This window comes from Epithele typhae (genome assembly GCF_022376455.1).
Source record: "Epithele typhae strain CBS 203.58 chromosome Unknown BXZ73scaffold_73, whole genome shotgun sequence".
Taxonomy (NCBI): Eukaryota; Fungi; Basidiomycota; class Agaricomycetes; order Polyporales; family Epitheliaceae; genus Epithele; species Epithele typhae.
The window spans coordinates 21,717-46,550 of NW_025954264.1; the positions used below are offsets into that span (position 1 = coordinate 21,717).

Sequence of the window (24,834 nt, forward strand, 5' to 3'; positions counted from 1 at the left end):
AGCGCCATGCCTTCAAGTTGGCATCTAGAACTCGTGTGCGGCGTCAGGTGGCAGGTCGTGGTTGCGTACGTACTACGAGGGACGCCGGACACTGCGTGCAGCGGCAGGGTCAGTGTTCGATCATGGTGTGGAGGTGGTGGGGGTGGTCGCTGAGCACGCCGAACACTGAAGGTAGTTATGTCAATCTGCCCCGAAGCAGCAACATACTTGTGGTCGGCAAGGTGAACATGCAAGCGACGCGCCCATTCGAGCAGTATGTGTGCCAGGGACCGCCACTAGTACGTATTTCATACTGAAACCCACGACTGAAGGGCGAGTTGAATGGACTTGACTCGCAACGAAAAATAATATTACAGTCCGATTGGCACAGGAATCAATCTCCGAGCATGTCAGAAGGCCAAGGCCCACTGACAGCTCGGACACGTGGAAGAGAACAGGGCGGCGATGCTGTACACACAAGGCGTGACTGGCTCATTAGTCGGAGGGGTAGACGATCTTCTCATTAGGGACACCTGAATGTCGATCTCATTGAGCAAACCATATGAACGACGAAAGCAACGACACCCACCCGGGAGCGACCTGATACGCCGCCAATACCGCTGCACTATATCGATGTACCACATCGGATCCTGGTCACCCATCTCAAGCACTTCCCGAAGTTTGAGGATGTGTTCCGGTGGGATCACGCCCTGGTAGTTGGACCCGATCTGTATCCCCCATATCGCACTGCCATCCTTGTCGACTAGGAGTACGTATTCGAGGTGGTCCGCATAGTCGCTAGGCAGCTCGGTAAGATCCACGAGGGCCTTGATGAGCTTGTCGTTTCTGAGCGTGAGATTGAGACTACCGATCTTCGTGTTCGGACTGGGGTTCCCAGGGAATTCGAAATAGTTGTAGTAGTTCGGCGACAATTTTGGTTTGTCGGAAGGTCGGTCGACCAATGTAATGATCTTTGGGAACTTCTCAGATATGATGCGCTTCAGATGGTCGTCGTCGATGATCCAGGCGTAGCGAAACATCGGAGGTCTGTACACAGTGAGGTTGTTAGGATAGCGGAGGAGCGGAATGAAGTCGTTGTCTTTCAGCGGTTGCATAGCATAGATACGTGCTTCCTCCTAACGTAACAAGTCAATGCATGACTATATGTATACAAACACGAAAGACACTAGTACACACCTCTTCTGTACCCTCGTACGCAAGGCCGTCCGCCGGAGCGAAGGGGATATGGGGTTGTATGAAGAGAGGCGAAAACGATTTGTTCGACATTTGGCCTTGTACGAGTTCAAGTGTACTCGGAGCTGTCACAACGAGAGCCCAGTGGCGGCCCTCAGCGGCCCGGCCCGCGTCGCCCTCGGGCTTCTGACTTGTCTCCTCTGGCCGCTCACAACCTCTCGCTGCACTTCCATCTACCCGGCTCAGGTCAAGTCGACTCTAGCAATGTCATCACCCCCACACGCCTCCATCTCCAACCGCCGCCGATGTGGTCTAGCTCAAGTCCACGGATGCGCCGAGTCTTTCGGCCACATTCGCCACTAACACGTCCGCTGCGAAGGATTCAACCCCGGGTCCTGAGGAGTCTTTGGCGTTAAACATATACGAGAATAGGCTCTAACACCGGATCTTCAAGATTGACGCACGTTCCAGGAGGAGCTTCTCACCATCGAGGACGAGCGTGTCTACAGTGAAAAGCGGATGGCCGCTATGCTCAAGATGTTGGAGGGCGGGCACAGGCATTGCGTAGGATGCGAGTGTTCTTCGGGGTGGCAGGTGCGTTGCAGTATGCATTCGATTTGCCGCCCAATCTGACAGGAGTTCAGGCTTCATCAGGTGGCAGGCTGATACATGGCCCACTTGTCGAAGCAATCTGTTGTTGCACTCATAGGTGGACGCTCCGTCTACCAGTTCAAAAGCACCCGCGTCCTCCCCATCGCGTTCAAGCACTGGGTAGAGAAGCCGGGAGCAATCTTCGAGCAGGTAGACGTGCCGAAAATTTTCTACTTCAGGCTCCCCACTGGTTCGCTGTGCCTTTATGTTGTAGACACTGAGCTAATACACGCGGTTTTGGTATGTTCAGTTGCGCGTATGATCTCACTTCGACGCTTCGACGAAACCGAAGTGTAGCAGTCGGACTGCGGTCCCGACCCTGCGCGTTGATGGTCCATCAATAACCGTGTTGTATGAACTCACTGCAGTGTCGCGCGCGACCAGACTCCACTGTCGAATAGATCGCGTTGGCTGGTGCCGCTCAGCCATGGGCATGTCTATCAAGCTAGCGAGCGGGTCAGACGCACTCTGTGCTGGAAGCCGATCGAACGTTGTGCAGAGCCAACCGTGCTTGGACGCGTCGTGTTTGCGACTCTCATTGTGCGACGGTCTCGACACCATGCGGGTGCCCGATACCTCTAACGACGAGGTGCGTGTTGCGAATACAGCCGCCCAGTGATGAGTGGGCAAGGAAATGTCGCCAAGGAAGTGAAGACTGGTTCTAGCTACATTATTAGATGCCAGAGCGAGGAGACATAATACAGCACCGGCGTGACAGCGACTACATCATTAGTCGGAGGGGTAAACGATCTTCTTGTTAGGGAGACCTGAATGTCGATCTCATTGAATAAAAGATATGAACGACGAAAGCAAAGACACCCACCTGGAAGCGACCTGATACGCCGCCAATACCGCTGCGTTATATCGATGTACCACATCGGGTCCTCGTCGCCCACCTCAAGCAGTTCCCGCAGTTTGAGGGCGTATTCCGGTGGGATCACGTCCTGGTAGTTGGACCCTATCTGCATCCCCTGTATCGCACTTCCATTCTTGTCGACTAGGAGTACGTATTCGAGGTGATCCACATAGTCACTAGGCAGCTTGGTGGATTCAACCAAGCCCTCGATGAGCCCGCCGTCTTGGAGTGTAAGAGTGAAACTGCCGATCTTTGTCTTCGGACTCGGGTTCTCGCTGAATTCGAAGTAATTGTAGTACTCTGGCGGAAGAGTGGGTTTGTCCTGGGAAGGACGGTCGACCAATGTAATAAACTTTGGGAACTTCTCTGACATGGTGCGCTTCAGATGGTCGTCGTCTATGATCCAGGCGTATCGAAACATCGGGGGTCTGTACATGACGTCGGTACTAGGATGGCGGAGGATCGGATTGAATTCGCTGTCCTTCAACGGTTGCATGGCATAGATATGTTCATCCTCCTATTCAAATCAATGTGAGTAAGTGCACAACACCGAAAGACGGTAGTACGCACCTCTTCCGTACCCTTGTACGCAAGGCCGTCCGCCGGGGCGAAGGGGATATGGGGTTGCATGAAGAGAGGTGAGAACGATCTGTTCGACATTTGTGATACAATCCAAATGCGAAGCTATAGGCACGACTCAAGCGGATGCTGGGCAAGGGATGGTAAGCTGCATCGCTTCGGTGCGCCTTCCTGTATACGTGGCAGCTGGTGTTACCACGTGGTGACAATGAGCCTGGTCTGCAGGCTCCGAATCTGCCGTTTAGAATACTGCTCATCGCTCGGTCCTCAGGCCTCAGCCTTATATTACCTGGTATCACTAGTTTGACTGAGGCGAGGACAACGCTTGTGCGAATAGACATCAGTCGCCGTGTGCTTTAGCAATGTGAAAGTACATGATTGTGCACCTGTACTATAGAGCGTCTTTCCACCAGTCCTGCTAGCTTTCCTCATTATATATAGCACCGTACGGGCTGGTCCCCAATTAGTATTCGCCAGCCTCATCCGCATGCCACAGCAAGCACGCACCTCGCTCCGTCCTATGGCCGCGCATCCCCAGGAACGGCAGATAAACGTGCCTCGGTCCTTCGGCGCAAAACGTCAGCGGAGACGAGCGGCTGAGTTTGAGCCGCATGACACGCCCTACGCCGGCCTGCTTCTTTTGCACCCCTGCTCTGTCCTCGGGCGTCCCGTGTTCCAGACGAATCCTTGCGCTCTCACCGCGTCGACGCACGCATGGTGTTTTTGGCGGCCAAGCCTTCCGAGCACGAACGTGCGAAGCAAGCCACCTGCGCCGTCTCTTCCCCACTTCGGTTTAAAAGCGAGGGGCGGGATGTCTGATCGGCGTCCAACCCCTAGTCAGTCGCGACCAACGCCTTTGTTCCACGTGTCGCGCACTTCGCAAACGATCTCCAAACATCCAAGAACAGGACCTCATGCAGTACTGGACGAGCTTCCTCCGCGGCGCGGCACTCGCAGTGCTGATCTCGACCGCGGCGGCGCAGACCAAGGTCGTGCTGACCAACGATGACGGGTGGGCGGTCGCGCAGGTCCGCGCGCAGTTTGACTCCCTCACCTCGGCGGGTTTCAACGTGAGTGAGAGCCAGCGCTCTAACCGACGTCACTGACTCTCACCCGCGTGATCCGTGAATAGGTCCTCCTCTCCGCGCCCGCGGAAAATGAGTCGGGGACTGGATCATCAAGCGCGACGCCCACACCGCTGAGCCAGCCGTGCGAGTTTAACACTTGCGCGACGGGCTCTCCGGCGGAGGGAAGTGATCCGAGCAATGGTATGTACACACCGCAACATGGAAGCCGCAGTGATTGACTTTAGGTGTGGTGCTTCTGCAGCGAGGTTGAACTACGTCAACTCCTTCCCGTGAGCCGATTGTTGCGGATCTCCGACCCGGAGTTCACCCACTCTGTTCACAGGGTGGACTCGGTGCGCTTCGGGATCCAGACCCTCGCGCCGAAGATATTCGGCTCTGCGCCTGACTTTATTGTCAGTGGTCCTAATGTTGGAAGTGAGAACTTCAACGACCGCACACGGACGCATGCACTCACCTATTTCTCTTCAGACAACCTCGGCACAGTGACTGCGAACTCTGGCACCGTGTGAGTCCTCGATGCCCGCTCGTCTTGCCCGGCGCCGCTGACACCCACACAGCGGTGCCGCCTGCGAAGCCGCCAAGGAAGGCTTCCCCGCAGTGGCCTTCTCCGCCAAGACCGCGTCGCAGGTCTCCTTCACCACTCTCCAATCCTCGCCGAACTCCCAGTCGTCCAAGTCCGCGCAGATATACGCCGCACTCACCACCAACTTCACCCAAACTCTCCTTGGCCCCTCCGCGCGCCCCATCATCCCCTCCGGAATGATCGTGAACGTCAACTACGGCGCGACGACGTTCACCTCGTCGGGCACCGCCAACGGTGGCTGCACAAGCGCGAGCGACTTCAAGTGGGTCTTCACGCGCCTCTTGAAGAACTCGACCGCGCACGATGTCTCCACGTGCGGGAGCACTGTCCTGCCGGACGAATCGACGGTGGTCGGCGCGGGGTGCTTCGCGAGCGTGACGGTGATGGACGCTACGCACAAGGCGGATGTCAACTCCTCGGTTCAGGCGCAAGTGCTGAATCGCTTGACGCCCTCGGGTCTCTTGACTTGCTTCAACCAGTAGACCAGTAGGTGGGGGTGGTGGGCGTCTGGTACCTTGGGTTCAGAACCACGGGGTGGGCACTGCAGGAGGCGCAGGGACTGTGCTTGTACCTGGGCGAAAGACAGCGGTGTAGTGCAGATTGTACGTTAGCGTTCGCGTCGGAAGATTCTTAGAGGTTCACCTCAAACGGGAATTCTCTACGCGCATGCCTCTTCCGACTTCTATAAGCACTGATAGAAGAGCACCCAGTTTGACGGCGGAAATATGTTCAAAAAAAGTAAACAGCTTCGGAGTTTTGGACTACGTCGGAGCGATCGCATGAGACTCGCGTCGTTTGGATATTGCGCATTGGCGTGATGTCGGAAGCAGGTTGGGACTTGGTTGAGGAAGAGCTGTAGGTGAGGTCATGGTGGACGAGAAGAGACCAGAGATGAGAGTGAGCGTGCCCGGGCCGCGTCCCCAGCCCTGCGATCTGTCCGGCGCTCCGTTCTCTCCCAACCACGACCACCCCACCGCAGCATCCACGCACACATCCAGCACAAGTCGATGCGTCATCAAGGGGTTAAACATCTCCATTCGCATTCCGAGATAAGTTATAAGTCGAGCCGGACAAGTACATCTTCGTCTAGTATTACAGGTCGTGTGGTGTCCACCGGAACGCGACATGCACACGCGTTGCCGGCGACGAAGCTATACGACTAGCGAGGGAGAAAATACATAGAGAAGGAGAGCGGGGGACACATTCAGGGTGCGTGCTAAAGTTTTGATACGATACGAGCAGCGAGCGAAGACACGACAAATCGACGAACAAGACAGGGAGACTCGAGAGGCATATCTAGCATGGGCGAGGAGGTGGGGTATCGGCTTTAGTCGTCGTCGTCGTCCCCGTCCCCGGAGCCGCTGCCACCCTTCTTGTCCTGGAGGAGTGTATTAGTATATGCATGCAGAGATGCTCCGAGGTACGTACATCGAAGTCGTTCTTCTCTGCCTCGGCGCGCGCCTTGTCTTTGGCAGCCTGGTCGAGGTAAGGCTAACACATGTTCACATTAGAACTATTTTGTCACGCGACGAAACAAATCATCCTACCTTCTTCTCCTCGTCGTCGAGCTCCTTCCACTTCGCACCGAGGAGCTTGCCGATTTCGCCTGGACGAAGACGTTCGCGTCAGCACAAGTTGAACGTGGCGACGAACCCGAACCGCCGCAGCGTTGGACTCACCAAACCCGGCGTCGGGGTTCTCAGCCTTGATCCTGTCGCGCCAGTCCTGAGAGAAGAACATGTATGCGGACAGGGCGCGCTTGGGGCCTTTGGCACCCTTAGCAGCCTTCTTTGCGCCTCTCGGCGCCTTCTCAGCCTTCGCTGAGGTGCGCTTCTGGTAAAAGAAAATCGTCAGCATCGTTGAACACGTCGGACACCCCCGCGCAGCGTCCCAGGACACTCTGCGCGGGTGTAGGGGGCATAGGGGAAGGGCGAGGGGCGCATATACGAACCTTGGTCGCCTTGGTGGTTTCCTTGGGCATCTGAGGGGCCAAGAAGACCGTCAGCACGTTGTTCAACACGACGCGAAGCTTTGTGGAGGGGCGCTGGGGTGGTCAACACGTCCGCGACGCGAGCGGGGGACGCGTCTGGGCGCGACGCGCCGCCCCTGGGCTCTGCGCGTCGGCGACGACGACAGCGAGGTCGGATCGATCGCGCGCTGGCGGGGAACGATGGCGAGGACGACGGCCTACACACCTCTGATGAGTTCTGGACGAGGGAGAGTGGGGGGAGGTGGCGGCACTGGTGGTGGTCGCGGGCGGGGGGAGACTGGGCAGCGCTAGGCGCAGGCTTGCAGGCAGAGGAAAATGGCTGGCTGGCTGGCCTGGCTGGCGGGTGAGAGGGCTCTGCCTGGGTGGGGCGCAGCCTCCGCTGTGAGAATCAGAGTTAAACACCCCCCCTTACCTAAGCCCCTGTGACAGGCCCCCACGTGAGCTCCGCACGGACCAGCGGGGGCGCGCGCGTGACTGTGACGGCCGCGTAGCTGCCCGCCCCCCTCGGCCGAGTCTCGGCGCATCTCTGCTTCGCCCAGCTATCGCCCGCCGTTCCTGAGCATACTCCAGCCAGTCACGCGCGGGCAGGTATCGCGAAGACAAGATATCCGTTCCACCCTCCTAGCGTACAGCACAAGACCCGCCCTCTGCCTGCCCGACGTGCCAGCTCAAACACGCCGCGCGTCGTGATACGCCAGCCGCGCCCCTATGCCGCAACGTGCGACCCGCCTTCCGTCCTCGACCGCGGCATCACCCAAGAAGCGACGCCATGGGATCTGCGTCCCGTTTGTCCAGGATGTCGTAATGACCGGGCCTGATAAGGCGGCGCAAACGCACCGTCGTCAGCACGCTGAGCCTCGCGGCAGCGACCCCAACTCGCGCGCACCTGTACAGGAGGTTGACCGGATGGGTGACCGTGAAAGCCGCGTTCTGGAACGGCACAAAGTTGACTTCCCCCTTCGCGTTGTGCCCGTCGAGGTACGCGACGTTCACGTTGACCTTCAGCGCGCTTGCGAGTGCGTTCATCTGTACGTGGTCTGTGCGCGCGGCGTTAGAGTTCGGCGTTCCCAACGGTACAGGCCGCCGCAGCGGACGCTGGAAATGAGCACGGCCATTCCGGCGAGGCAACGACGTGCGAACAAAACCCTGCCCTGCCACCGCGCATGCCTTCTGGACTGTATGGAACTTCCGGTGACCCGCGCGCCGGCAGGGAAGACTCCACGACCAACTGAGCACGCCACCTACGCAGTGAACGCCCAAGCATCTCAAACATCGCCACTGACGCGCCTGTGGTCCCAATCCAGGCTCCCTGCGCTGAGCCAGGCCAGTAGCCGCCCATGCGACATCCTATTTCCCCCTAAAACTTCCCCCGTGTCTGTGATGAACGAAGCCCTACCGCGGGCTGTCTCCGCGCGACAGATGCTTTTTCGCACAGCGCAGCCACCTTCATCAATCGGCCCTCCGGTGTGTCAAGTGCCATCTTCGGACCCAGGAGTGGGCGCGGGCGGCCTCGCTGCCCGCCCCACACCCGCGCCAGTCGCCCTGCGTGCGAGAACCCGGACTCTCCCTGTCCACGCGACGACAGTCGCTACAGCCGGTAACGAACCGATGGACCTTTTGAATTCGCCCGGCCCAAGACGCGGGAGAGCACAAAAGGCCCATCAGGTTGTTATCCGCTGTGGCAGGCTCGCAACGCAGCGATGACATCGATGGACTCGTACCCGTCAAACATCCAAGGGACCTCAATGGAGACCAGAGTGAGTGCCTGAGCACTGGATCCTACAATCGTTCGGTGCCCGCATCCCAGTCGACTCGATGGACCAATCGCGAGGACGAATTCCCGAGTCGTGATCGCGACACCGGCGCATAGTGCTGATACTTGGAAGACTAAAGCGCATATACTAGGACAAGACTCACCAGCTTCTTTTCCTACAGCTTCCACGAAGTTGTTGCAGAAGCTCTCGGGATCAAGCTCTTCGCCCGTCTCCGGGTGCAACAGGAAGCCTGTATACTCCGCGTTGGTCTTGATCTCAGCGGAAGTGAGCAGTCTCAGATAGACGACCACAGAGTTTGACACTGCAGCACCTCCGTCGTCAATATCATCGCGTATACACTCGCATACAAGCGGGATGCGCACCTTCCGGGTTGTTGAATTCCGCCAGAAGCCTGTCGATCGTCAAGATCTGTCCGTTGACTGGCGTGATGATCGAGTTGATCAGGCCTGCCAAGGCGTCATAGAAGTCCTCAAAGACAAGCCTCTGGAAGCCTACGCCCTCCAGCTGCGGAAGTGTCGCTTCGAGGACCGACAACGCACTCGTGGCAGCGAGGAGTGTATCTGGGGCGTTCAGGATGCTCTCGATGTATGCGAAGGCGAGCGCTGGGAGAACAGATAGCGTTCAGCTCGGCTATTCTCGTCGGCCCGTCGATATCTCGGCCGTCGCGCGCGAGAAAAGACGGAGGTCCGTACTTACACCGATAGAAACAGTCGCCTGAGATTGCGCGAGCATATTTAGCGCGCAGCGATAGCAGACGAGCAAAAAGAGGGATCATGAGGTCGAGATCGTGTGTGTGGCAGGGAGTGGCAGAGGGGGAGGACGTACCGTCTCCACGCGTGCGTCGGATGCCGACCCACCCCTGACTCATGAGCCAGTCGATTTGCTTCACGAAGCCCTGCGATCCGTTCTCGTACTCCGCGCGCAGTGTTGCCATTGGCGCGAGCGGCGCGATGAGGGGGCGATTTGGGCCTTCATCTGGGATGTCTCCGGGGAAGGTCTGGAGCGCATATATGCGTTCAACATCTGCCGCGATGCGAGGGTGATACACAGACCTCAATATGGTCAAACAATCCAGAGCTCAGCTCCCCGTCTTCTGCGGTTCCTGCACAGTGCACATATAAGCCCGTCGGCTGAGCGGCGCTATGAACGCAGGCGACATACCTTCTGTCATGTAAGTGTCACCGTCGGGCTCAAGAGTCTCCCACTGTGGCTGCTCGAAGTCGTCGACATCGGGGAGATCGGCCGCTTTTATGCGTGCTAAACGGCGACGACCAAATAGCAACGCGTCAATGTCGCTCGCGTGGCGGTGGCGGGCCGACGTACGGGCTTCGGGCGAGCTCCGCGCCGGCGGCGGCGCGACCGGCGCGAAGGCTGGTGGCGCTTCGACAGGCTCGGAAAGGGGCTGGAGGTTGGTAGAATCGCCAAATAGTGCGGACATGACGGAGCGAGAGTGTCTCAGGTGTCGTGCCGGAAACGCTTTATGTACTACCGCAGACCACACACACAGCCTCGTCGATGCTTCTGGCGGCCGCGGTCTTGAAAGGAGCATACAAGGAACGGGCCGTGCCGAGGGCGCGCGGAGGATCCTTCAACAATAGTTCATTTGGAACCTGCAGATATGGGCGTTTGATCCTCTTGTAGTGAAACAGCACCAAGATAACGGTCGAAGAGCGGAATGTGGTGCCAATCGATCTCATGTCAACCCGGCGCACGGGCCAGTTCTAAGGCTTCCAGTGTGATGGGCGCACTCTTGGCGTCTGAAATATCCTGGGGATAAATGAAAGATTTAATCTCCTGTTGTGACTAAGAAGTGAAGAAGACAGTTGGCGGAGTGCACCAAACAGCCAAGTCCATATTGTTCGTACGTGGAAGGTGTAGTCGAGAACAAGTCGAGAAGAGTCACTAGTCAACTTGTTAGATGATGGTGTTCAGGGACCCCCTTTCGGAGTCTGAATTTGCTTGAACCAGTTACCTTTCCAGTCAAACTGCCTTCTGCTTGTATACTCGAGCTTGTCCGACTCGAGGTGCGCAAACTCTCCTGAGCTCCCCTCTCTCTCTCTGCTGACACTTTAGGACAGCCAAGTACGTCCGGCACCTTGCATGATCGGCAGCGTCAGCTACCGAATCTCACGCCGTTATGCAAGCTTGTCATTTCCACGCATGGACCCGTACAAACACTGGACTCGCGAAGAGCTGATTGCGCGACTTCAGCATCTCACCGCGAACCAACCTCCGGAAAAACCGGAAAAAGAAGCACACCGCCCCAACGATGGATTCAACTTCGACGCGTACCCACGGAGGAAGATCGCCCTGAAGGTGTCCTACAACGGCGTCCACCATGGTGGCTTCGAGTCACAGGCGTATGGATCTCTCCCGACGGTCGAGGGCACGCTCTTCGACGCGCTGGTCCATGCACGACTTATTGACCCTGCTAAGGGCTTGCAAGGATGCGGATGGGAGAAGTGCGGGCGGACGGACGTGGGGGTCAGCGGGGCCGGGCAGGTGGTGAGTTTCTGGATTCGCAGTGCGCTGGGTTCGAAGCTCGTGAAGGGAGCAACCTCGGGAGACGCACTCCATCCGCCCTCTGAAGATGCGTCCGTCATTCAAGACGAAGACGGCCCCGGACTCGAGGGTGACTTCGGTGACCTCGGTGACCTCACCGACGAAGCACCTTCCAACTCCTCCCTTTCCGCTACCCCCGCTTCCTCCGCCCTCACGGACGACGACGAAATCGGTTACGTACCCAAGCTCAACAGCCTGCTCCCGCCCACCATCCGCGTGCTCTCGTGGGCGCCGGTCCCGGACGACTTCTCCGCCCGCTTCCACTGCAAGTGGCGGCACTACAAGTACTTCTTCTCCCCCGCCGGCCTCGACCTCCCTGCGATGCGCGACGCCGCCGCCCGCCTCGTCGGCCTCCACGACTTCCGCAACCTCTGCCGCATCGACCCGAGCAAGCAGCAGACCGTCTTCCTCCGCCGCATCCTCGCCGCCTCCATCGACCCCGTCGACCCCGCGGACCCGCGCCCGGACGCGCTCCTCGTCTTCAACCTCCGCGGCACCGCCTTCCTCTACAACATGGTCCGGCACATCATGGCCGTCCTCTTCCTCGTCGGCGCGCGCCTCGAGCGCCCCTCCATCGTCGACGCCCTCCTCAACGCCGACCCCGCGGCCCCGCGCCCCGCGTCCCGTCCCGACGAGCCCGCGCCCCCGGTCGTCACCGGCCGCCCGGAGTACCAGATCGCGGACCCGCAGCCGCTCGTGCTGTGGGAGTGCGGGTACGACGCCGCGGACGCGCCCCCGTGGCGCGCGGCCCCCTCCGACGGGGACACCCCGAACGTCACGCTCGCGAGTGTGCTCGCCGCGCGGGACCGCGCGCAGGTCGCCGCCGCGCTGGCAGACCACTTCGCGCGCGCGCTGAGCGTGCACATGCCGTTGCCTGTGGGTGCGGGCGGCGTGCCGCAGGTGCCGCTCGGCGGGGGTGCGTCGCGGCGGTGGACGACCTACACACCGCTGCTGCGGCGCAAGCGGCTGCGGACGCCAGAGGAGATCAACGAGCGGTGGCGGCTGACGAAGGGAGCGAAGAGGGCCGAGCGCAAGGCAGCGGCTGCAGCCACAACCGAGGTGCAGGACGATGGGGGCGAGTAGGCGGGGGGAGATCAGCACCCACAATTCAAGAAGCAGCACATACATATGCATCGCTAGATCTAGAGGTACATTATAATCCAAGCACGACGGCAAATTACACTAATTGTGGTATACGTGGCAGCTCGCCGGGCAGCTCACTCGCACTTCACGCACCAGTCCTGCCAGTCGAACCTGCCGTCCTGGATCGCGGTCACGCGGTCGTACATCCCGCGCGCAACGGGGCCGAGCGCGCCTTCGTGAGCGGGAAGCACGATATCCTTGCCTTCGTACCCGATCCTCCCCACCGCCGCGACGACGGCCGCGGTGCCGACGGCAAACACTTCTAGGAGACGACCCTCCTCGGACCACTCAGTAAGGTCAGCCATCGTCATCGTGCGCTCGGCCGGATGTAGCACGATGGAGGGGTCAAGCCCAGGGAGAGTGGTCTTCGAGGGATGCGCCGCGACGAGCTCCAGGATGGACGCGCGTGTGACTCCAGGCAGAATCGTCCCGTCCAGCGGAGGGGTCGCGACTTCGAGCGCTGAAAGAGTAGGGCAGATGAGAAAAGATAGGGTCGTTGATAAGCGCCTACACTCACCACCGTCGTCGCGCTTCAACACCACGAAAACGTTCATCGCGCCCGCCTCAGCAATCGTCCCGTTGAGCAGCCAGAGGCACTGGTCGTATCCCAGCTTCGCCGCGACCTGCTGTGGCCGAAATGTCGACGCGTAGTTGAGGGAGAGCTTGTACCCGCCTGTTCCGCCAGGCCAGGAGCGGACGTGCTCACCCACCGCGAAGAGCGCGATTGGCTTGGGTCCCGTGCGGAAGAAGGGCCCCGTCGGGCTGCAGATGACGTACAAAGTTGCCCGGTCGGAAGCCGCGACTCCCAGAGCTGCGCGTGGGGCACTCAGTACCATTCTCACAATGTCCAGGAAGACGAGAAGAAGATAAGACTCACAGCTGCGCGTGCCGATGATGGTGGGGCGGAGGTACAGACTGTGTCCAGGGACGGTCGGGATCCATCGCTGCTCGATGAGGACGAGCTTTTTGATGAGTTTGAGGAGCTCGTTTGTGTCAAACGGAGGAAGAGCAAGGCGCCCTCCCGACGTCTCCATGCGCTGCATGTTCATTTGTGGCCGGAACAGACGTGGCTTTCCATCCGGTCCAAGATATGCCTACACGCAAGTCAGCCGTTGCATAGACTGGAGAGCGAGATAGAAGGTTCCGCGCGACGGTCGTGCGACCAATGCAAGCACTCGCGCCTATCTGTCACCTCCGTAGCATCAAGCACTGTACGCGAGACCATAATCGATGAATAGGTTGGACGCCGTGGCTACACGCGCGCCCCCGCCGTCAAGTCCGATGTGGTTGGACCTTGCGCAAGCGCTCTCGTCGCGGTCACATGGTGGATGCAAAGTGGCGCGGAGCAAACGAGATCGGGGAACAGACGCACCTTCATTCCCTCGAAGGCGTTCGTCGCGTACTGAAGACATGAACTTGCGGGGTCCACTGACAAGGAACCGTATGGTTTGATCTGCGGTGCGCTCCAACCGTTTACCGGGTCATAGTGAGCGATCATCATGTGGTCGGTCATGACCTGTGGGACGGGTGAGCTCCGAACGGCGGTGTATGTACGCGCCCAACACCGGACGAAGATCCGAGCGTATGCTGGAGGCGCTGGGGCGACCTCCTCCCCAACCGAAGTTACGCAGACCTTCACGCTCCTGCCGGCGCACTGAGTTCAGACGGGGGCACTTACCTGACCAAACGTCAGCTCGGAAGCCGGCGGTACGGCCTTGAGCTCAGAGGCGAGGTCTATCTCAAGCTTAGAAGCCTAGGTGAGTTCCGTGAGAATAATGCCTAAGGAGCAGTGAAGGCGATCTGGAGGACATACATCGAGCTCGGCGGGTACTGGGACGGTGAGAGGTGCAGGAAGGACGCTCTCGATGGTGTCGGAGGTGATTTGGGTAATGGCCATGAGTGCTGGAATGAGGGGGGGGGTCAATAGAATGTGGTGGTTGGTGGGAGAGGTGTAGAAGGCGGTGGCGAGTCATGTTCTCTCGTCCTCTGCTTCGGAAAATGGCCCGTTTCGAATCTGATCTAATCTAATCTCTGTCCCGATTGCATGTCGGGCCGCGTCGATCCCTGGACCACGGAAGAGCAGGGTGTCGCGGCTTAAGTATGAATATACCACAACTATTGCATATTCAAAGCACGATCCAGTTGAAGTGATGTTGCTGCTTTTAGTAAGGCAGCAGTGAGACTATGTGTCCACCATGGACACCGCTCAATGACGGGGTGTTTGTGCTCACATTCAGTTTTTCACGTGGCTATTCAGGAGCTATCACGCGATTTGAGATTTCTTCGTCAGACGTTTACGTGCGCGTGTATATTTGGAGTGCTCGTCCAAGGCTTTGGTCCAAAGTTTGGTGGCTGGCAAGAGTGCAAAGAGATCAGGAGCAAGGTTTATCGCGCGGGCGCTCCGGTGGTTGCAAGGCCGACCCCGGCTAAGCTGCGGACCTCGTGCTCCTGCTCTCCTTCAAGCTTCACCCGTCATCCTCTGTGCCTCCTGCTTCAGGTTGGTCCCTCGTCATGCGGTCTCTGCTGAGCTCCCTCCCTCCAACTACCGCCGCGCGCGATTGGAGGGTGCTCTTGGTCTCCTGCACGCACGTTGCTTGCCGCCTCATCCTTGGGGACGCACAATGCGCCAACTGGGCGAGCTCCGTTTGCCCACTGGACAGCGCGCACGGCTGCAGGTGGGATGACGAACGTGAGTGATACGCGACTGTCGTTCTTCGTTACATGTCTGATTCACCGGCCAGAAGGTGGTGGCCCGTTGCGATCGACGGCCCAGCTTCTCGTACTACCCCCTTGTACGTGAAGCTCGTCCGTATAAATGCTTTAGGGCGCGAACCCGACCGTTTCCCATTCCCGTCCTCTCCGTCGCCGCCCTTCGTTGCTTGGCCTCTGCGATGCTTTCGCTCCCCCTCACTCTTTTCCTTTTCCTCGTATCAGCGGGCGCGGCGGCGAAGAACATCATCGTGTCCAACGATGATGGCTGGGCGACCGCTCAGATCCGCCAAGCGGTCAGCACTCTCGCCGACGCAGGCCACAGCGTACGTCGGGTGGATATATGCTCCCTCACCCTCGCGTAGCTGAGATTTCACGCGCATATAGGTTGTGCTCTCCGCCCCTGCGCTCAATCAGTCGGGCAAGGGTTCCTCGACGAAGACTCCGGCCACCATGTCCAAGCCTTGCGAATTCGATTCGTGTCCTACAGGCTCTCCGGCACAGGGATACAACGAGACCACCCGTGAGCATCCCACCGTAACTTGCCTCTTTCGACTAGCACCGGGATCCGTGCGGCCCGGTCCCTGGCTCGGTGCTATCCAGTTCCTGCAGCGTCTTCACCTGAGATTTGCTGGATGCCCGTGGAGGCGGTGACTCCCTTTTTCCTGCATTGGAGTTTCGAGAATCCTAAAGGGATAGTGTTGGGCGTGGTGCAGGTAGCCCGACCAGGATTACTGCATTCAATCGCATCATGCGCTCGTGAGGGAGGGGAGCTTTCCTAGTGATTTACCGCGACATTAGGATCACATGGTTGAGTAGTGGCGTTGTACTAACATTGGAACGTGCGTGCTTCCAGCTCATCTCAACTACGTGAATGGGTATCCGTGAGTCTTCATGTTCGATACCGTGGATGGCCATACTGAGATGTTCACAACGCAGAGTCGATGCCGCAAGGTACGGGATACAAACGCTCGCACCACAATTCTTCAACGGCTCTGCTCCCGACCTCGTAGTGAGTGGACCCAACGTCGGCTGTAAGTCCAGAACACTCTCCGGCAATTTCACGTGCTTACTCCATCTCTATCAGTCAATATCGGACTTGAGGTCTTCTTCTCCGGCACAGTGTAAGCTTCTCACTTCTCCAAGAGTCTCTTAATCTCCACGGGGACTTACATTCCCATCACAGAGGCGCAGCCTGCGAAGGTGCGCGCAGCGGCATTCCCGCCGTCGCCTTCTCCGGCACCTCCGGCGCCCAGGTCTCCTACACGACCCTCGAGTCCGACCCGACCGCCGCCTCCTCGCACGCCGCGCAGATCTACGCGTCCCTCACCTCGACCTTCGTCGCCGCGCTCACGTCCTCCCCCGGCGCGCTCCTGCCCGCGGACACGGTCGTCAACGTGAACTACGCGTCGATCGACAAGTGCGCGTCGGCGGACGCGTACAAGTTCGTGTTCTCGCGCCTCTTCTGGAACCCGCTCGCGACCGACGCGAAGGCGTGCGGGAAGGATCACCTCCCGTCGGAGGGCAGCGTCATCGGGAAGGGCTGCTACGCGAGCGTGAGCGTGATCGACGCAGGGAGCAAGGTCGATGCGAACGCGACCATCCAGGCGGTGGTGTTTGGCCGTCTGCAGACGCTGCCGCTCGCATGCTTAGATTAGGGCATTAGTCTGATAGGTTTATTGTGTTCTGGGCACTTTCCTTACATTCGGATAAGATGGCGGGCTGTGAGTATACAGGTTGCATCTTGATACCCTCATATTCCTCTTAATACAAATATTGTGTTTGCTCAGCGTGTTACGATTCTGACTGATTACCTGGGACAAGTCAACGTTGCCTCGGAGGACCTGTACATGGCCCAGGTGGGTAACGTCATCGATTCATAGTCGCTACATAGAGGCCCGGTCCAATTCAGTAGAAACACCCCGTCAACAATGCTCGCCGTGGGCGTAGGGTTCGGGTATACAAAGCAGAAAGAGTATGACACATGTTTCGAACGTCCATGTCCGCGAATAAATAGCGCGAGTAGAGCGGCGGGGCGCAGAGATTGACAACGAGAGTGGATCCAATGCGAATTCCAAGAGACAGGTGCCTGGATGCAGTGGCGGCGCACGGCGATTCATTGATCTATGACAATCTCGGACGTCAGGACGATGGAGCTGGACGGCATTGTCAGGGCGTCCCCGCGGATGCGCGGGTCGCGGAGGTTGAGCATGAGGCGGGACATGAGGGTCGTAGCGATGCTGGAGGGAGCGCGAGGTAAGCGCGGGAGGCCGAAGGAGAGCAGGAGGGGGCACTTGCGCGCTGGTCAGCGTGACGCTGATGCTTTTTGTTGTGGGCTGTGGAAAGTCACTCAGAGACACGGAACATGAGAGAGCCGTGGCATACTTGGGTGAACTGAGGATTCGGAGCTTTGTGTCAGCCGCGCCGGACGCCGGGACGTAAGATGCATAGACTTACTACCGATGTCCATATGTTGGACATGTGCAGCAACAGGATCACGCTAAGTGGATTTCGGTTACGATATCTTTGTAGCCCCACTTGGACGCGAAAACCAACGTACCCGAAATACAAGGCACCTGGAAGACGAAGTCACAACGCTGAACAAGGGGGCGACGGCGAGTAATACCGAAAAACTCACCGTCTCGGAGCATGACCGTTAGGACGCTCTTCACCCATGCCCTTCGGATATCAGTAGTTTCTGCACTGTGATACCAAACACCACCATGTCGAACGCGAGAAAACACGACCATATGATTGCAAGATCTGCGATGCGGCGCACCGTGCTTAAGGGAACCTTAATTGACTTCTGCTCGAGGGTGGTACTCACAAATACCCCTGAAAAGTATGTGAGCAGGCACGGCCAAAGAGAAACTGGGGGCAGGAAGTACTCACTGTGTCTCCGATACGCTCGTATTGCATCCAACGAGGACGGGCGCGAACTCGTGGACCAAATGATTGTAGGATGGCGAAGAGCCCGCTTGCATCAACGCGACCCATGCCCACTGTTCGTCAGCCGAGACTGTCCATGAGCGGCCGTCGCGATCGAACCAGAAGTGCGGATATCACGCACGATGACCACTGACGCCAATATACTCCCGACGGCCAGAAGGAGACCCAGCACGCGTTTGCTGCCTCCGTAAAGCGCGTGGACGCGCTGCAACTGGAGTGCTGGAGCAGACAAGCGAAGATGAGCTCGTAGTCGGGCACATAGGAGCTGCTATCAATGATCAAGAGGCGTACCGGCGGTGACGAGCTGGACGAAGCCTATCAGCATCTGATGAATTAACGACAGATGCGGACAGCTGCGGGGGACGTGGGTATTTGGAATTCAATACTGGGAGCCCAAGGCGGCTGCGAACACGTACAGCTGGAAGTTGACCGAATGCTCATCAGCCCCAAGGATTAAATACGCAGCATATTTGTGAAAGACTCACTGGCGATAGCGGATTGCCGTAGAATTGAATGAGCACGGGAATGTTCCCGAGCACCGACAGGTACCTGTTGAAAAAGAACCCGAAAGAGACGGGCGAGGACGGACGGCCCCAGTACCGTTGGAACTCATCTCCGAGAGTTAGGAAGTAGTCATAGTAAAGAATGACTGCGATCGATGTGGTATCAGCTATTAAATTGCCGTTGGCCCGAGGGGAGGACACTCACCGAAGGCGATCGTGCCAAATACGAGGCGGACAAAAGAGTCGCTCACGAACGAGCTGTTCAGAAAATGTAAGCAACTGAAGCCGTGCGAGTGAGAGCGGAAGTTAATGGACACTCCGCTCACAGTTCGGTGTCGCTCAGATGCGTGACGCTCATTGTGTAGGCAACGCACCGCTGCTAAGGCATATGGATGCGGACAGGAGAGAGAGGGAGAAGAGGGCGATGGTGGCCGGGAAAAGATGGTCTCGGTTTCAACGGGAAGCTTTTTCTTGTAGATTGGGCGGGACGCTGAGGCGATACCAGGGGCGCAATGATGCATGGTGACAGATTGAAGTCGGTGGGAATACTGGCCGCGCTGCCGCGCTTCGTGGCTCGTAGGCGACCAGCGTCGTTTGCCGTGCGTGGTCGACAGCGTGGCAGCGCTTTGTGAGATTACAGTCCTTGTTGTACATCAGCGATTTCCGCACCACACAGGAAACACGAGAAGCACATGGTCGAGAGGTAAGATCAGTTTCATGCGAAATACTCGAGCGAGGGAAGCGGACCACCCTTCTTGATTTGATCTTGAACTCATATGGCTGCAAACTCCACGTTGGATGCCCAAACGAAGAGATGGCATCGCGACTTACCAGCAGCGAGGGAAAAATTATGCCTTTTTCCAGGTCCCGAGAACGACGGTGCACTGCCACTGGAACCGACATGAGATGCGCTGAAAACCAGCATAGGAAAGCAAGGACAGCCGCAAGATCTTCGCTCCCGGCCAAGTCCATCGCCGACTGCGCCGTAGCTCGAGCGCGACCACAAACGTCCACATTTAGCTGTCTCCGTTCAGGCTCTGATAAAAGTGGGATCAGGCCGTGCAGTGTCTGTCGAGGCCACATTGGTAAGGGTTCTCGATCATCTTTCGTGCCCCCCTCCGCAATCCTGTGTCCACGAATGAATGGAAGCAATACCGTGATTATTTACTGAGTTTATCGTGATCACAAGCGCGCACCTGCAAGTGCCAATGTGGAGTGAGAAGATCCAACGCAGTTCGGAGCTCGTAACAAGGTCCACATTAGTTGAAGCGAGCTTCCAAGAGCTCAGGGTCACGGATATGCAGCATGAGACGCGACATGAGTGTGGCTGACAAGCTGAGAAGTCACGTCACAATCACGAAGAAGCAGTTTGAGAGAACAGCACGCACATATTTGTCATGGTGACGCTAGCATTCTTGGAAGCGGACTTGCCCTAGAGGACGCAAGGGTGTCGGAAAGACCCTCGCGGAAAATGACGGCGAAACGACTCACGGTCCAAGTCTACTCGACGTCAGAACTCGCTCGTGTCTCGACAAGGAAAATAAAGCTCACCCAGTATACTACGATGTTCGCCAGGTTGCATAAGAACATCACCCTGCGCACCCACTTCCGTCAATGGGGCTGGTTGACACACAATTAGTATGCTTACCCGAAGTAAAGGGCACCTGACCAAGCTCAAGTTAGACAATGGAGACTGTAGAGCAAGGATTAACCCCACCGTCTACGAGCATCAATGTGAAAAGACTTCCTTGCCACGTGCGTCCGACCCTGAGAACCTTTGCCACTGTGAGCCCGAAGACCGCCGCATCAAACACGAGAACGGCAGCCCAAATGAACGCGAAGTCTGCACAACATAGTCAATCCGCGCGAGCCATTTCGAGGACGACTGGCTACTCACGACGGCTTCTGTTTGAGTGGCCGATTAGGGAGGAGATACATGAAAGTACTGTGCGCTCACTTACTGCTCTTTGGTGATAAAATAGTTGCAACCGATGGAGATCAGCGACGGGTCCGTGACCGAGAGGATGCCCGGAGTTTGACTCAATTGCGCGATCTTGACAAGTGAAAGCTGCGAAACCGATGTCAGCGCATCGAGTCTGGCATAAAGGAAATCACTTGCAGCGCAGAATCCGCACACGGCTATGGCCACGACGATGAAGAAGACCAGTATGCGCCGACTGCGGTTGTATAATGCATAGACCCGCCATATCTGAAGGACTTCAAGGACACCTATAAGAAACCATCTGCCAAGAGCAGCGATGAGTACCCACCACCGGTGAATACTTCTAATGCTCCAAACAGGACACGATGGAATACTTGTAAGGGAATGCACCTGCAATGAAGATTGGTAACGTTTTGCAGCGGAGATTGTGACAAGATTGCGCACACCTTGATTGACGCGTGAGCATGAACAGTCGTGATCACGAGGAGAGAACACTCACAGACGAGGACTGATTCGTTCCGAAAAACTCAAAGATCACGGGGATGTGTCCCAAGAGCAGCACGTAACGATTGAGGAAGAACGCGAACGATACCAATGTGAAGCGCCGACTCCAGAATCGTTCGACCTCCAGGGAAAAAGTGAGGAAATAATCGTAGTAGAGGATCGCTGTGATCGTGTGGTGAGCTCACGACAGGCGCCAGCTATCACGATAGCCTTGAGAAGCGAAACGTACCAAACCCAGCTGCCCCAAAACCCAAGAGTAACATTTCTATGTCTGTACAGTGCACCCCTTCAAGTCTAGAAAACCCCAGACCGCATCAGTATTGGCTTGGGCCCCCCAGAACATTGGACCATCGACTCACTTGAGGACGTCATCTTCCTCGACCGTCATGGAGGCTGCATACGAACACAGCAGAAAGAGAGGAAGGGAGGGTCTCACACGACCCGGGTGTATATATGGCACCAGTGGAGGCTCGATGCCAGCAACGGGTAACGTCGGCTCGCCCACATTGCTCGCGCAGTGCTTCAGCGGCCGTTAGCGCAAAATCCGGCCAGATTGCCGCGTATCCCGGAGGCCGCGGCCCCACGCAGCACCGCACCCCCATGCACCAATCCCTGTGCTACCCCGTTTGTCGTCAGCGCACCCGAGCTTTGCATCCATTGAGTTTATAGATAACGCACCAGGTATTCACGAAGTGGAAGCGGGGCGCATCGTCGGGTGGGGTGAGACCACCGCCCGCCAGCGGTCATCAGTTGTTGGTCGCGCTTGCGCGAGTCAAATTGAACTTTATTCTGTGCAGTGGATGCCCACGTATTCGCGAATGGGGCTAAGGGGCTTGGATGTCGCTAAAACTTTTCTCGTGAGCATCTAACAAGGCCGGATTTCAAGCGCGAGCGGATGGACTCACCAAGGAAAACGCGTCATATCTGGGCGGGCGACCCCCGACACAGAAGCTGGCGGTGCGTAGCTTCAGCGATTCTCGAGCCACATCAAAAAGAACCACAAAACACCCTCTGCTATGCGTCTGGTTTGGATTTTGCAACTACAATTCGCTCCGCGTGAGGCTGTATACACGGAACTCGTGAAGCTGTGTGCATTGTAAGAAGACACCCCCGACACACTGGCTTACCTCGTACCCTTGCTCGTCACATCTGTGAGTTGTACAGCACCTCAGAGAGGCCATTTAAGCAGAGGTTCTGAGACGGCTCGATGAGTAAATGCACACAGCCACGACGTGAGTGGGGGTGGAGGAAAGGCATCATGTCGGCGCCTAGACAACCCGCCTGCGAATAATCCCGACCGCCGGGAATTTCCGCCTGCCTTTCCCGGTGCCTGGCTTGACTCAACACCCTGAGGCTCGCCGTCCATCTGCTTGCGCCCTTTACTCACTCCAGCAGTATGACACCAAGAAAATCACAAACGGACATCAGACATCCTGTCCTCACGCCGGGATATAAACCTCGCCCTCCCGCCGCCGTCCGCCGGCGGGCCGCAACATCCGCCCTCGTGGAACAGGCCATCTTTGCTCGTCGCCTGCCTCCACGGTCTGCATCTCCCACAATGGACCCAAGCGCACATGCAACAGCGCTGGATCGCGGATGTTGAGCATGAGGCGGGACATGAGCGTCGTCGCCAAACTGGTGTGTTCCGCGAATCGTCAGATCGGGCACAGTGTGGTAAGCGGACGTCTGCGAGCGCACTCACATGTTCGTGGCGGTCACGCTGATGCTTCTCAGCGCAGGCTGTGGTACGGAATATGGTGTGAGAAGTTGGCATCCTTGGACCGAGAGTACGTACCCTCTCGAGCTGTCGCACCACAAATATGGTCAGTGGACATGCTGTTGAAGAAACAACCGCGTGTGGTACTAACCAGCGCGGTCAGTATATTCGCAAGATGGAAACCCAATAATATGCTGGACGAGATCTTCCTGTCAGACGGATCACGCGTCCACTGTGCAGATAGTCGCTCACGTGAAATATAGCGTCCCTGGGAAACCTCCGGTCAGTTCGGCCTTGTCTGGAAGCGCATCTCCGACTTACCATCTCGCAGAATCACTGAGAAAACGCCTCCCCGCATGGTCTGCCCCAGTCCCCTGATGCGAGAGATAGTCATAGCAAACACGATCGCGTCGAAGGCCAAAAACGAGCCCCATATGATCGCAACGTCTAGAAGAGTTCAGAACGTACAGGGCGGAAAGGGTGAGTGGAATGCTCACAGTGTCCTCTATGGACCCGATAAGGAATGTGAACTCCAACTCAGGTGTAGCTGTGATAACTCACTGTCCTTTTGACTGGCCCAAATTGCATCCGATTTGCTTGCCAGATTCTCGCAGTCCCACCACTCTCGGCGACGTGTCCGAACCAAGATGCCAAGACACTACGATGGCCCACTACCCAACAAAATGCGGTGAGTACTTTTCTCGCACGGAGTACATCACAGATTCACGCACCATTGCGACACCGAACGACGTAAGGCACAAACCTATCAGTGCGTACAAAATCCTGCGGCTGCTATTGTATATGGCATACACCCGGAAGATCTGCAGTGCTGCCAAAAGCATCGCATCAGCGCCACCCTGTTGGATGCAGTGTTACTGTAACGGCACGTACCCGCCACCGTCACCTGTGCAAACCCGGATAGGAGCTGATGGAACGTTTGCAGACTATGGCACCTGTGCAAATATGCGCCAGTTGAGGCAGATTTCAGGATCACCGTTCCATAGAGCACCCACACCTGGACAGAAATCGTTCAGCATACATGAGCTGAAGGACCGCCGAAAGGTCACGCTCACGTGTATCGAAGGCGCCCCATAAAATTCATACATCACCGGAACATGCCCGACCAGCGACATGTACCGGCTGAGGAAGAACCCACAGCTCAACGCGTTCAGCCTCCGGCCCTCCCAGAAGCGCTCCACCTCCACGCCAAAGGTGAGCCCGAAGTCGTAGTAGAGGATCACTGCGACATGTCAGAAAAGACGTCCGAAGGGCCGCGGAAATATAACTCACTGAAAGCGATGGTGGTGAGGACGAGGCGCACCACCGCATCTCGCAGCTCCCTGCACATCCAACGTCCGTCAGCGCCAACTGCACCCATACCACCCCCGCTGCAAGCAACCACTCACGATACCAGATCCGAGCTGTCGGCGGACAGCGACATGGCCACTTGCGCCTTGAATCCGGGGCTTCTCGTGCGGGTCGACGTCCTTACTTATGTGTTGTCTGCGGGGCTTCTCGTGCACGGACAGGACCCGCGAGCGCACGCATGTATATAGTACCCCCGAGAGGCGCCGGCGGTCAAAGTTCAAACGATCAGCACTGGCGGTCCCAAGTAGGATTCCTCGGCGCTTCTAGCGGTGTTGCGGCACTGAGGCTGGAGGGGCTGAAGTCACCAACCTCCTCCTCCTCCTCCACTAGGGAGAGAAGCCTTCAAGTTGGTCAGGCGCTGTGCCACCGCCCCGCTCGCAGCGGATGCGCCGTCGAGCGTGGTGCCGCGAACGCCTTGTTTAGCAGCGCGCGGGGTTCGCGACGCCAGTAAGCAGAGCGGCGCGCCGGGGGCACACCAATCATAGCAACCTCAGTCCCAAATGTGGGCCGAAAGCATTAGGTTTGGTGGAGCGCACGCCCGAGTTCGCCCCACACGACACCGTCAACGAGACGGAGCGTTGTCGAGGTGGCAATGTCGGGGGATCGATCGGTTTCAGACTCGCGCCGAGCGCACACCGCAGTTGGGGCCTCGGGGAAGCGGATCGCAACAGCGCCGTTGCGAGCGAGCCAGATGTCGAAGCACATGTGCAAATAGATTCGCGATGGTACGAACGAATCCAAC

The 24,834-nt window shown here is 57.7% G+C and overlaps 11 protein-coding genes across 11 annotated transcripts; 3 read left to right on the forward strand and 8 right to left on the reverse strand.

Moving 5' to 3' along the window:
• Nucleotides 1–474: 474 nt before the first annotated feature.
• Nucleotides 475–1,266, reverse strand: BXZ73DRAFT_105873 (uncharacterized protein; the record flags this gene model as incomplete). Its single annotated transcript, XM_048016418.1, has 3 exons — nucleotides 475–512; nucleotides 569–1,115; nucleotides 1,177–1,266. 3 exons carry the CDS (start codon nucleotides 1,264–1,266, stop codon nucleotides 475–477), a joined length of 675 nt encoding a protein of 224 aa, XP_047873205.1.
• Nucleotides 1,267–2,553: 1,287 nt separating this feature from the next.
• On the reverse strand, nucleotides 2,554–3,310 carry BXZ73DRAFT_81114 (uncharacterized protein; the record flags this gene model as incomplete). The annotated part of the gene is made up of 3 exons (XM_048023434.1): nucleotides 2,554–2,591; nucleotides 2,648–3,197; nucleotides 3,251–3,310. The coding sequence occupies 3 exons, from the start codon at nucleotides 3,308–3,310 to the stop codon at nucleotides 2,554–2,556; spliced, it is 648 nt and encodes a 215-aa protein (XP_047873206.1).
• An 863-nt stretch (nucleotides 3,311–4,173) lies between these two features.
• On the forward strand, nucleotides 4,174–5,412 carry BXZ73DRAFT_105875 (sure-like protein; the record flags this gene model as incomplete). Its single annotated transcript, XM_048016419.1, has 6 exons — nucleotides 4,174–4,329; nucleotides 4,392–4,527; nucleotides 4,589–4,616; nucleotides 4,670–4,761; nucleotides 4,816–4,852; nucleotides 4,905–5,412. 6 exons carry the CDS (start codon nucleotides 4,174–4,176, stop codon nucleotides 5,410–5,412), a joined length of 957 nt encoding a protein of 318 aa, XP_047873207.1.
• Nucleotides 5,413–6,257: 845 nt separating this feature from the next.
• BXZ73DRAFT_105876 (high mobility group box domain-containing protein) lies at nucleotides 6,258–6,911 on the reverse strand (the record flags this gene model as incomplete). Its single annotated transcript, XM_048016420.1, has 5 exons — nucleotides 6,258–6,308; nucleotides 6,359–6,421; nucleotides 6,478–6,536; nucleotides 6,610–6,763; nucleotides 6,882–6,911. 5 exons carry the CDS (start codon nucleotides 6,909–6,911, stop codon nucleotides 6,258–6,260), a joined length of 357 nt encoding a protein of 118 aa, XP_047873208.1.
• Nucleotides 6,912–7,670: 759 nt separating this feature from the next.
• Nucleotides 7,671–9,695, reverse strand: BXZ73DRAFT_53869 (cysteine proteinase; the record flags this gene model as incomplete). The annotated part of the gene is made up of 6 exons (XM_048021078.1): nucleotides 7,671–7,734; nucleotides 7,807–7,957; nucleotides 8,838–8,996; nucleotides 9,058–9,297; nucleotides 9,392–9,409; nucleotides 9,521–9,695. Coding segments are annotated over 6 exons (807 nt in total), but the record flags the coding sequence as incomplete, so codon positions are not given.
• A 1,100-nt stretch (nucleotides 9,696–10,795) lies between these two features.
• Nucleotides 10,796–12,340, forward strand: BXZ73DRAFT_53904 (tRNA pseudouridine synthase; the record flags this gene model as incomplete). The annotated part of the gene is made up of 1 exon (XM_048021085.1): nucleotides 10,796–12,340. The coding sequence occupies one exon, from the start codon at nucleotides 10,796–10,798 to the stop codon at nucleotides 12,338–12,340; it is 1,545 nt and encodes a 514-aa protein (XP_047873210.1).
• Nucleotides 12,341–12,474: 134 nt separating this feature from the next.
• BXZ73DRAFT_92512 (branched-chain amino acid aminotransferase II) lies at nucleotides 12,475–14,297 on the reverse strand (the record flags this gene model as incomplete). Its single annotated transcript, XM_048026380.1, has 6 exons — nucleotides 12,475–12,860; nucleotides 12,918–13,211; nucleotides 13,278–13,494; nucleotides 13,773–13,916; nucleotides 14,079–14,153; nucleotides 14,214–14,297. 6 exons carry the CDS (start codon nucleotides 14,295–14,297, stop codon nucleotides 12,475–12,477), a joined length of 1,200 nt encoding a protein of 399 aa, XP_047873211.1.
• Nucleotides 14,298–15,291: 994 nt separating this feature from the next.
• BXZ73DRAFT_53929 (sure-like protein) lies at nucleotides 15,292–16,767 on the forward strand (the record flags this gene model as incomplete). Its single annotated transcript, XM_048021087.1, has 6 exons — nucleotides 15,292–15,435; nucleotides 15,497–15,632; nucleotides 15,966–15,993; nucleotides 16,049–16,143; nucleotides 16,197–16,233; nucleotides 16,296–16,767. The coding sequence occupies 6 exons, from the start codon at nucleotides 15,292–15,294 to the stop codon at nucleotides 16,765–16,767; spliced, it is 912 nt and encodes a 303-aa protein (XP_047873212.1).
• A 458-nt stretch (nucleotides 16,768–17,225) lies between these two features.
• BXZ73DRAFT_105881 (uncharacterized protein) lies at nucleotides 17,226–18,919 on the reverse strand (the record flags this gene model as incomplete). The annotated part of the gene is made up of 11 exons (XM_048016421.1): nucleotides 17,226–17,402; nucleotides 17,495–17,503; nucleotides 17,567–17,609; nucleotides 17,670–17,685; nucleotides 17,937–17,944; nucleotides 18,002–18,111; nucleotides 18,180–18,277; nucleotides 18,350–18,362; nucleotides 18,544–18,707; nucleotides 18,767–18,819; nucleotides 18,888–18,919. 11 exons carry the CDS (start codon nucleotides 18,917–18,919, stop codon nucleotides 17,226–17,228), a joined length of 723 nt encoding a protein of 240 aa, XP_047873213.1.
• Nucleotides 18,920–19,820: 901 nt separating this feature from the next.
• Nucleotides 19,821–21,395, reverse strand: BXZ73DRAFT_105882 (uncharacterized protein; the record flags this gene model as incomplete). The annotated part of the gene is made up of 11 exons (XM_048016422.1): nucleotides 19,821–19,896; nucleotides 19,950–19,993; nucleotides 20,053–20,061; nucleotides 20,113–20,155; nucleotides 20,210–20,225; nucleotides 20,279–20,404; nucleotides 20,459–20,466; nucleotides 20,523–20,629; nucleotides 21,003–21,169; nucleotides 21,237–21,301; nucleotides 21,367–21,395. 11 exons carry the CDS (start codon nucleotides 21,393–21,395, stop codon nucleotides 19,821–19,823), a joined length of 690 nt encoding a protein of 229 aa, XP_047873214.1.
• Nucleotides 21,396–22,150: 755 nt separating this feature from the next.
• Nucleotides 22,151–24,797, reverse strand: BXZ73DRAFT_105883 (uncharacterized protein; the record flags this gene model as incomplete). The annotated part of the gene is made up of 14 exons (XM_048016423.1): nucleotides 22,151–22,201; nucleotides 22,582–22,642; nucleotides 22,710–22,747; nucleotides 22,803–22,811; nucleotides 22,876–22,918; nucleotides 22,977–22,992; nucleotides 23,046–23,171; nucleotides 23,222–23,229; nucleotides 23,286–23,395; nucleotides 23,456–23,553; nucleotides 23,616–23,739; nucleotides 23,798–23,964; nucleotides 24,015–24,064; nucleotides 24,727–24,797. 14 exons carry the CDS (start codon nucleotides 24,795–24,797, stop codon nucleotides 22,151–22,153), a joined length of 972 nt encoding a protein of 323 aa, XP_047873215.1.
• Between the last annotated feature and the right edge of the window lie 37 nt (nucleotides 24,798–24,834).